We start from the raw sequence: 10,903 nt of genomic DNA, 5'->3' as shown, positions 1-10,903 counted from the left end.
GCCACTGATCAAGAAATCTGTACAGGTGATATTCCTAGTGTTGTTCATGAACTGATAAACGGCAATGGTTTTCTTTAGAAATAAAGGAGAAAATATTCAGTGGATGTAAATATTGTGCAATAATTTGTAGCACTGATTTACTTTCGACGTTCTAGGGATTCAATATCCAATGAGTTCTGTCATTGTAATGTTTTGAAATACCCACTATGGATAACAGTTTAATATTTAATTTGAATTTCTTTATTTAAAAGTGGTATTTAACATATTGTTATCCTAAATTATATTTTATCTGTATCTGTACATATTGTAACTAACCTTGTTCTTGTTCGTTGGGAAATTTTCATTTATCTTTATCGATAAATGATTGATATATAGAAAATGATATTTTTGAAATGTTTCCTTTGTTCTCAGATACTGAATTTGTAAATTAACGTAAAAATGGTCAGCAAATTAATGCACAGAGTACAGCAGTCTTTTGTTACGTCACCTGAGTCACTCGGGTGACCTTTTTCTATCTGTTTTTGTCTGTCGTTGTCTGTTAACATTTGAACATTTTCAGCATCTTCTCTAGAACCGCAGAACCAATTTTGGCATAGCACATCTATAAGTGAAGGGGTACAAAAAAATGAAAATTTCATGGTCCGTATCCCCCTAAGAATTGAGAAGTGGGGCTAAAGCCATCAAAATAAATGCAATCTTTAAAAATCATCTTTTATAATTTTGACATAAGGCAGTTGAAATGTTGCCATGGTTGTACACACTGTAATAAGTCTTGAGTCCTATACAAAAATTCTGAAATTCCTAGCCCCTGAAGCAGGGGCTCTAAAGCAAAGAAAGGGCTCTATGATCATATTGTGGAAGTAAATAAATTCTTCAAAAATCTTCATCTATCCCACTTTATATTAAGCAGATAAATAAGGCACACGGTTTTGATGTGCCTCTTCTTTCTCTGTTAACCGGTCACGGAGGCCCGGTTTTGATTCTCGTTCGCTGCGCTGCATCAAACATAAGACGTAAACATAAGTAGTGACTGTTCCTTTGCCAAGCGTTCGGCACTAGAACTGGAAGTCACTGGTCTTTCGGTGGAGACCTTGAAAACAGAGGTCCTGTGTCACGGTAGGCGTTGGCACGATAAAGAACCCTCACTGCTCAATGGCTCTGGGTGCCGAGTATTGGTCTAAACTTGAAGCCCTTCACGGCATACGGTGACGTTTCTATATGAGTGAAAAATTCTCGAATGAGACGTTAAACAACATACAATCAGTCAATCAATCTTTGTCTGTTCCTGTGTATTAAAAAATAAGTGCATGGTTATGATGAGCAAGGCTATCCCTTACATGACTGTGAAATTTATTGCCACAGAGTGAGAGGTTCTTGTATTAGGGCGAGTTCTATTCATTATATGGTGAAAATGCATATCTTTGAAAAATCTTCTTCTCTGATCCTTGGCATTGAATTAATAAATTAAGTACATAGGTATGATGAGCAAGGGTGTCTCTTCCAAAAAAATTGTAAATTTCATGGCCACTGGGAAGGGGATTCTGGTGCTAGGTCGGGGCTGATTATATAGTGAAAATGCATGAAGTCTTTGTAAGTCATCTCTGCTTCTTGGTTTATAGCAGATAAACTTAGTGCATGGTTCTAAAGAGTAAGGGTACCTCTTTCAAATTGCAAACTTTGTGGCCAGAGAGTCAGTGGCTCTTATGTGGGAAAGGGGGGGGGGGGCTATTGAAAATTATGCAATATAGAAACTCTGTCTCTGCTCCCGGATATTAAGGAGACAAACTTAGTGCATGGTTATGATGAGCAAGGATACCTCTTCCAAAATAATGAATTTCATGCCCCAGGGTCAGGGGTTCCTCAGTCCCTTGGTCTTGGGCAACATATGTTCATCTATCAGTTTATTTCATTTAGGTTATATTTCTATGATCCTTGACAGTGATGAATCATACTCAGGTGGTTTTAAAGCCCTTGGGGCTCTTGTATTTTCTGTAAATAATATTTTGTTATTTGACTGACTTTAGAGTAAACATTTCTTAAATGTGTTTGATAAAGTTGGTACATGTACATCAGTTTATCGCATGAAAAAGGAAATAATGTTACATAACACATTTTCCATACATTCAAGAGAAAGTCAAGTTAAATGTAATATATTTTTAATATAAACCTACTGGCATTTATGATACACTGCATAAACCTAATAATCTGACCTTACAATGCCGAATATTCAATGTTTTCTAGGAAAAAATACATGAAACAAAGGACACATGTATCAGAAAATTTTGGAAAAGGGTACTACATCATATACATTTATAATTACAGTAATTAATGTAGCAAAGTGACTGTAGCTACTTTCGTACATTGACTATATTCGATATAAAGTACATTAACGTTGATAACTATAGTGAATTGTCTGTAATTACGTCAGCATATTGGACTATTATCACTTTTGTATTGGTTCTAATTTCGTAAGTACATTGAGTGTAACTATTGTCTACTAAATGTATATAAAGAAATATTTTTCGATTCTTCATTCAGTACTTTAATACATTGTATTATGCCTATTGTATCTGCAGTATATTAATGTCATTACTGTAGTATAGTGATTTATTTTGAGGTTAGTAAATTGATTAATATTGTAATTACTCTTTTATATTGAATATGTAATAACTGTAATATATTGAATATATATACATTGTGTTTTGATATAGTTAACAAAGACAGGCGCTGTAATTGCCGTGTGGTATGTTATACAATGATTGCTGTGTGAGGTTCATACAATGATTTAGCCACCTGAGGAGTGAATATTTGTACTTCGAGGGCGGCTAAATCATTGTTTTGACTTGAAAGAAACCCTTGTTAGATTTATTTTCAGTCAATGATTTAATGATACATACTTCTCAAACTACGTATTTTGTTTTTTTAATTGTTTTACATAAGCTGAAGTCCCAACGAACACTGAGAGGAAGGGGATAAAAATTAGAAAATTTTGAATTTCTTGCTCTTATTTAGAAGTGATGTAGAAAAACATGTTATGTTCAAATTGAAGACGACTGCAAGTAAAATAACTTTTCATACCGAATCGTTCTGGATTTTTGGTTCAGTATAGAAAAAAATTTTATTCACCTGGATAGACAGGTGCTTGTGAACATAACTTTATCATTTTTGAGAATTCTTTGGTCTATTTTAGTTAAATATAGAAAACAAAAAATCTATAGTTTTGAGGGCCGTTCGAAAATTTTGTGGACAGTGTCAATTTCTTTATATTCAAAAGATTCAAGAATAAGCTTTATCATGTGTAAAATGTGTAATATATATATATATATATATTTATTTCTTTGAAGTGTGAAGTTTCATTTAATATTATGAAATGGAATTCATGTAACTGAATTTTGAAATTAAGATTAATTTTTATTAAGATTAATTAATTTTTTTTTTACAATGTAGCACACTTAACAGCACTGTAACGCCAAAAAATAAAATATATAATGAGTGTCTCAATGAGTATCTCAAAAGTACTCTCTCTCTCTCCCTCTCTCTCTCTCTCTCTCTCAACTGCTTTCACACAATCTGGTGTCTAGATTTTTTTCTCATTTCTGCGTTATTTTACAGAAGAATGACTGCAGATATTATCATGAACGTGTTTGTAAATGATTAAATTTTGACCTGCTCCGAGATCCCATTTTCGTAGTTTGAAATTTTAATTCTTTGAAAAATGTAATATAAAAAAAAATATTTTTATAACAAATCTTACAAATGCAGATAAAATAAGACTATTATTTACTTAAATAACACGTTAAGTAAGACAAGTTTTGACAGTCTAAGGTCTGCGAACTTTTTGAACAACCGACGTACAATCTTTTGTATTTACCATTTAATTTTAAATTTAGTTGCAGAAGTCAGAGTTCAACAAAAATATCCTTTATTTTTCTTTTTCCGAAAAAAAAAAAACAAAAACAAAACATACAAAGTTCATGGTACAGTGCGAAAAATAACTGAAGCTATACTTTTGCTTCTAAAAATGATATTTAAAAAAATGAAAGTTTTTGTGGTTAAGGTTTTTTGTGTAGTTCATCTGAGCTGTAAGCTAAAGTGAGCTTTTCTGATTATCCACTGTCCGTCTAACAGCCCGTGTGTAACTTTCACAATTTCGTCTACTTTTAAAGAACCACTGGACCATTTTAACAAAAATTGGCACAACACAATCTTAAATAAAGGAGATTTTAATTTTTTTCAATTGAAGGGTCATGTCCATTTCACGGGGAGATAATCAATATGGCATAAAACAGAAATAGGGTTTGTTATTAAAAATAAGAACCTGGATCATTCAAAAAATCTTCTTCAAGTGCCATGGGTCAAAGAATGTGAAACTTAGGCCAAAATAAAAAAAATCCCTTTGTTTCCCCTAATGGGACCGACCCAATTAAATTAAGCCGACTGAAAAGTTTTTTTAAATAAGATCATTTAATTTTTTTTTTTTTTTTAAATTTTTATCAACTTTCATTAAATCCATTTAAGTTTATCAGAACGGCTAATTTTGCTCTGCTGTGATTTTTAAACGTTTGTTGGGAACAAAATGGCGCCCACAACATGTTGTCACAGAAATGAAACAACAGCGATGCATCATCTTTATGTCTTTAGTTTATTACAATCCTAAACTCTTGAAATATTTCGTTTATAAAATATACGATGACTAATTCGGAATGTTTCAGTGGTATTTACAAACCTGTCTTTTAATATTAAGGTACGTAGGAAGCATGGTAATTTATGATTGATTGTTGTTTTACGTCCCAATCGAGAATTTTTCACTCACATAGAGACGTCACCATATACCGGTGAAGGGCTTCAAATTTAGACCTTTACTCGGCACTCAGGGCCATTGAGCAGTGGGGGCTCTTTATCGTGCCAACGCCTACCGTGATAAGGGGCCTCGGTTTTGAAGGTCTCATCCGAAGGACCTGCAACTTTCACCTCAAAGTGCCGAGCGCTTGGCGAATGAACAGTTGCTACCTTTTTTTTATCGACTTAGGTCAGTCTCGGCCAAGATTCGAACTCATGACCTTCCGATCACTGCGCCTGCACAATACGAGAAAAAGTACATTGCGTGTGTAAGAAAAGGAAGCTGCTTGTAGGTCTGGAAAATATACTCGGATGTCCTGTATTTGCGTATCCGAGAGTCTTGTCTTTTAAAAAAATTGATTTCAGTAAATTTACATTGTCGTGAGATATTTGAATTGAATAATAAAATACCTTAAAGTTTGATTTTGAACGGCAGTGGTAATGGAATGATGTTCTGTTTACAAATCATTTTCTTTCGTACTTTTTTTAATCAATAAAGGTTTTATTCCATTAAATTTTATAATGTATTTTCAAAGCTGTTGTCAGGAAAAAAAATATTTACCTACCTATCTACTCAACTTGAGATTTTAGGGTCGGGTTAGGGGAAACAAAGATATTTTTAATGATGGCCTTATGATAAAATTTTATTTATTTATTAATATTATTTTCTTTTATTATGTTTCTGATTATTTCATGGCATCTTCGGATAACAACTGGTTTAAAAACGAAATTGCATTTCTGTATTTTTTTATGCAAGAGTATCGCTATGGTGGTCTTATCAGTAAAAGAAAGAAGAGATATCAATGTTAAAAATCGTATTTTGATTCTTCTGAACCATTTAATCCTGAACAATGTCATATGTCTTAAATTACCCAAAGAAGGGTTCTGCAATAATTAATATATTGATCTTTTTAAAAACACAGACAGAGGAGTTATTTCTCAATAATAGAAGGAGTATTTAGAAATACACACATTCTTTACCATTGAATTCCATACACAGGTTATTTTGTTCATAGCATACTGTTTATAAGCATCGTTCAGTTCTTCTTCTTCAATCCAATGTATGTAAGTACCTATTGTTTAATAATTATCAAATCACTAATAACGTTTAAATGTTTCACTAGGAAATGAAGTGATTTGGTCACGTGATAATAACCCGAGGAACCAAAAGGCTGCTCAGAAAATTCAATTACGTACAAAACCACTACATTTCCCAGTCAGTGTTTCCAGTGATTTGGTCAGGTCATCCAATTCTATGAAGCCCTAAAGGCTATTCAGAAGATTTGAGCACCTCCTTGAAATATATATATATATATATATATATATATATATATATATATATATATATATATATATATATATATATATATATATATATATATCTTGTATGCATTTGAGTCGGACAATTGCATATTAATATTGTACCAACTGCCAGTAGTATATTTTAACTAGAGTATATATACTTGGAAGGACTAGTGCTTTGAATTCGGATGCTAAAGTGTGCTGGTCTGAAGCGAATATTTTCTTGAAAAAAAAAAGTATTAGTGATCAAATATGATGAGCGGGTAGTTGTTTGATTTTTAGTACTACTGCACTTATATGAAAAAAGACAGGAAATTCGGTGATTAGTTACGGAAAGTTCAAAGAAGTTTGATTCGATACGCAAGAGCATGCTCTACGTATGTACAATTTCTTAAACGAGGTAAATTATTGACAAATAAGTTGATGAAACAAGAATATCAGCTGTCTCGTTTAAAGTCATCATTTCGTAAGTTCTATGGTCGATACAATGACCTTGTCAGCAAATACAATTTATCATTGAGTCAAATGCTGACTGACGTTTTTCACACTAATTGTTAGGCCATTATTTACACACTGAATTGTCGACGGATTTTTCCGTTATTTCCCGATCATGACAAGGAGCACACGGCGGGTGTGACCGGTCGGCAGGGGATGCTCACTCCTCCATGGCACCTGATCCCACCTCTGATGTTTGGAGGTCCGTGTTTGCTCTGCTCCTATTTCGTATTGATTTATGGACTTTTGAGCTTGAATACTGTTCGTTATCTCCATATATTTCATGGAGATAACAGTTCACTTGAGCATTCAAGATCAAAGTTAATTAACTTTAAAATCAAATCTCAAAAATAATTAAAAAATATAGTTGCAATTCAGTTTTGTATAAATTGTTGTTTGTTGCTTCCAATAATACTAAATAACATGTTTATTGGTTATGAAATCGTTTTTGATTATCGAATGACATTTGAGGATAAAAAATAATTCACAATATTGCATGTCAATGCTTTATTATGCCTGAATATCAGGAATGAATTTTGTCGTACGAAAATATACCTTATATTTTAAATATCATTTCATTATCAATATTTAATCGTCTATTGCTCCTGCTAAATTTATGGCCATCAATCTAAAAGTTAGGAGTTGGGTTTTAGGATGTTCCAAATAATATTTTTTTTTTCAAAATCATCCTATAATAGGCCTTTAATTGTCAACGGCTGGGTTACTTTAACATTTTTGTGCGACAGGTAAGGGGTTAAGGGGTGATTTTTAAGTTGTAAGGAAGGTAAGGCTTTTTCTGCATGGATTTACCATTGTTATCTGCATATTTTTTTAATATCTTTTTTTGTCTATACAAAGGTTCATAAATTTTGTGGATTGTTGAAACTGGTGTTTTAATTACAATTAACTTGGTGTTGAAGTAAGGTAAAAATACGTTCGGAAATATGACCAATCACAATATCAAATAAAAAAGAATCTGGGATATTATTAACATGAATAAAAGGAAAATGTTCGAAATATTCTTGAACCCTTAATAAAAATGGTGTTCTTAGGTTTACTCCAATAAGAATCGCAATCTCTACAATGTCAGTGACAAAAAAAATATATGAATATTTAAATTTAAATCTGAATCTTTTGAAGTTGTTTTAAATTAACCAGACAAGGGCTTTACAATGCTACCATCCAAACAAGATGTTGATTTTAAAAGACAAAGACAGAGAGGTATTTCTCAGTAAAGGAAGGAGTTATTAGAAATACACATTCTTGACTAGTTTAATTTTCAATGCGGGTTAGGTTGTTTGTAAGGCACATCAATCTAGACGTTAGGAGTTGGGTTCTACGATGTTCCAAAATAATAAGATTTTTTTCCTTAATTATCATAGGCCTTTTCCCCGGCTAGGTTGGACCAACCTTTCTGTACGTTAGGTGCGTAGTGTTTTACAGTGTTAAGTAGGTTAGGTTTTACTACATGGCGTGGATTTATTGAGTTATCTATTTCTTTTTGTTTGTCTAGGCATGGGTTGATAAATTTATTTGGTTTTTGAAACTGGTGTTTTAATTACAATTGACTTGCTGTTGAAACACACACACGCTCGAAGATAAGACCAAGCAGATTAAAAAATCAAAAACAGAATTTGGGAAATAATAAACATGGAAATAGAGAAAAGTGTTGGAACTATTCTAGAACCACTGAATAAAAATGGTTTTCTAAGGTTTATTCCTTTTTATATCGAAATCGTGACAATGTCAGTGACAAAAAAAAAAAAATAAATATTAATATTTAAATCTGAATCTTTTGAAGTTATTTTAAATTAAACTGAGAAAGGCTTTACAAAACTACACCTCAAAAAGATATTTATCTTTAAAGTCAAAGACGGAGGGGTTATTTCTCAATAATAGAAGGAGTATTTCGAAATATACAACCTCGACTAGTTTGATTTTCAATGCGGATTATGTAAATTACGTGTGTAAGAGTGACTATGTATCTCTCCTTCGACAAATTCCAATGCATGAGAGAACACGGTACCCAATATTTGAAATAACAATTGACAAACAAACAATTAAGTAAAATACCGGGTTTTTAAGAATAAAGTAACTAGGTATAAATGATTTAGATTAAAGAAAACACATTTTAGAAAATACTGTACGTTTTATTTTAGAAAACTTGGTATGATAAAAATACATAATTAAATCACATTTAAAAGCTGTTTCAATATATTGTACCTAGCTATTAACAGTCGCCCGCGTGGCGCAGTGGTAAGAGCGTCTGCTCTAGAGTCGCGAAGTAAGGAGTTGATCCTTACGTCGCGGGTTCGAATCCCACTGTGGGACGTGGAGACCGGTTCTTCGGATGAGACCGTATAAACCGAGGTTCCGAGTCGCAGTAGGTGCTGGCACGAAAAAGACCCCTCACTGCTCAATGGCCGTAAGTGCCAAGTATAGGACAAAATTTGCAGCTCTCCACCGGCAAGTGGTGGCGTCTCCATATGAGTGAAAAATTCTCGAGAGGGACGTTAAACAACATACAAACAAACAAACAACCTAGCTATTAACCGAATATAATTTCTCCTTCCTCCACCCCCCCCCCCTGCCTGCCCCTTCCTCTTCTAACACCATCCTATTCTACCCCAAATATCTTTATCATGATGTTTAAGTACAACTACTCTTTGTTTCACCAACTTGCCTTTTATGTCGCGTGAAAAGGTAACTAAAGAACTAAAAAAACTTTTTTACTTAAGTACATTTTCTGATGAAGACACAAATGGAACTTTAAATGAGATATACTGATTGTATATATGTGTTGTGTACATTTCAGCCAGTACCGTATTCTACGCGTGTTCCTGATGGGGTAGTTCCAGGGAGATCAATTATCATTAAAGGCATGGTCACAGCAGATGACAGGTACATGTAACTCTACTATGTATCTTATTATCATAAAAGGCGTGGTGACGGCATATGACAGGTACATGTAACTCCACTATCTATCTTATTATCATAAAAGGCGTGGTCACAGCAGATGACAGGTAAATGTAACTCAACTATGTATCTTATTATCATAAAAGGCGTGGTCAGAGCAGATGACAGGTACATGTAACTCTACTATGTATCTTATTATCATAAAAGGAGTGGTGACGGCAGATGACAGGTACATGTAATTCTATGTAACTAATACTACTAAAAATATTTTTTTTTAAATGTAAATTACCATAATCCAATTTATTATTATTTTTTTTTAATTTTAGCTAAGGTAAACAAAAGAACTTGTATGCCATTGTCTGGATAAAATCTTATGATTTAAAAAAAAAACTGTTGACTGCATACGAAGTAAATTTTTCCTGAATATTCTCTGAATTAGGGTCAAATCTATAAAATAGTTTTTCTTTAGAAAATGAAAAGAAAATTAATATACATACACATATACACAATGATTAAACCACCACATATAAATCATCTCTGTAGATTTGCGATCAACCTCAAATCTGGGGAGGAATTTGGCTTCCATTTTAATCCTCGTCCAAGCCAAGGCTGTGTGGTGATGAACCATTGTCAAGGTGGATGGGGACCGGAAGAGAGGATTGACGGGAGCATGTTTCAGGCTGGTCAACCTTTTGAAATCTGTATACATGTGCAGCCCAATGAGTACCTGGTACGTGTACATAACACAAACAGTTATACCTGTATATAATCACAGCTAATTTGGGAAAATTTTGTCTAGCTTATGAAGATTAAATGACTATCTCGCAAAAATAAGGTGTCACGAAAATTTAGTGATGTACAGTATTTTTTTTTCTATCTCAGGTATTTATCAACCAGAATCCTGATCCTCACTACTTTAACATCAGATTGTTCCCACTTGAAAAGTACGACGAGTTACACATTGACGGTTCAGTAGAGATCAATGAGATTACATATGCTTAATTCTTTTATTAAAATAAAAGATTCCGATTTTATTATCTCCTTTGACATTTTATAATAATATAAGGTCTGCTTCTTTTCACGAGGAATGTTTCTATGTACAGTGTGTGATTTTTTTTTAAAGAGACACCTTGACGGAAAACGGGAAAATTTACAAAAGTAAAATTTTTCTTGATACATGCAAATTTTGTTCAGTTCTTGAAGACATTAGCTTTCAGAAAATTGCAGATTTCAGAACCTAAAAATCTACTTTTAAGACGAAAAATAAAAGGAAAACAATGTGTATATACATGTAACCCAACACAAAAATATTGCTTCACTTCTTCCTCTATATTTATATTTCACATAAATC

General features: G+C 32.9%; 1 protein-coding gene across 1 annotated transcript; it reads left to right on the top strand.

Moving 5' to 3' along the window:
- Positions 1-9,324: 9,324 nt before the first annotated feature.
- LOC133201972 (galectin-7-like) lies at positions 9,325-10,554 on the top strand. Its single transcript, XM_061337759.1, has 4 exons — positions 9,325-9,339; positions 9,452-9,537; positions 10,096-10,282; positions 10,435-10,554. Exons 1-4 carry the CDS (start codon positions 9,325-9,327, stop codon positions 10,552-10,554), a joined length of 408 nt encoding a protein of 135 aa, XP_061193743.1.
- Positions 10,555-10,903: the final 349 nt, after the last annotated feature.

This window comes from Saccostrea echinata, unplaced genomic scaffold (assembly GCF_033153115.1).
Source record: "Saccostrea echinata isolate AGI-Se365-2 ecotype Australia unplaced genomic scaffold, CSIRO_AGI_Sech_v1 ptg000046l, whole genome shotgun sequence".
In the NCBI taxonomy this organism is placed as follows: domain Eukaryota; kingdom Metazoa; phylum Mollusca; class Bivalvia; order Ostreida; family Ostreidae; genus Saccostrea; species Saccostrea echinata.
Note: the sequence above shows the minus strand (reverse complement) of the source record. Positions and strands in the feature narration are given on the sequence as shown.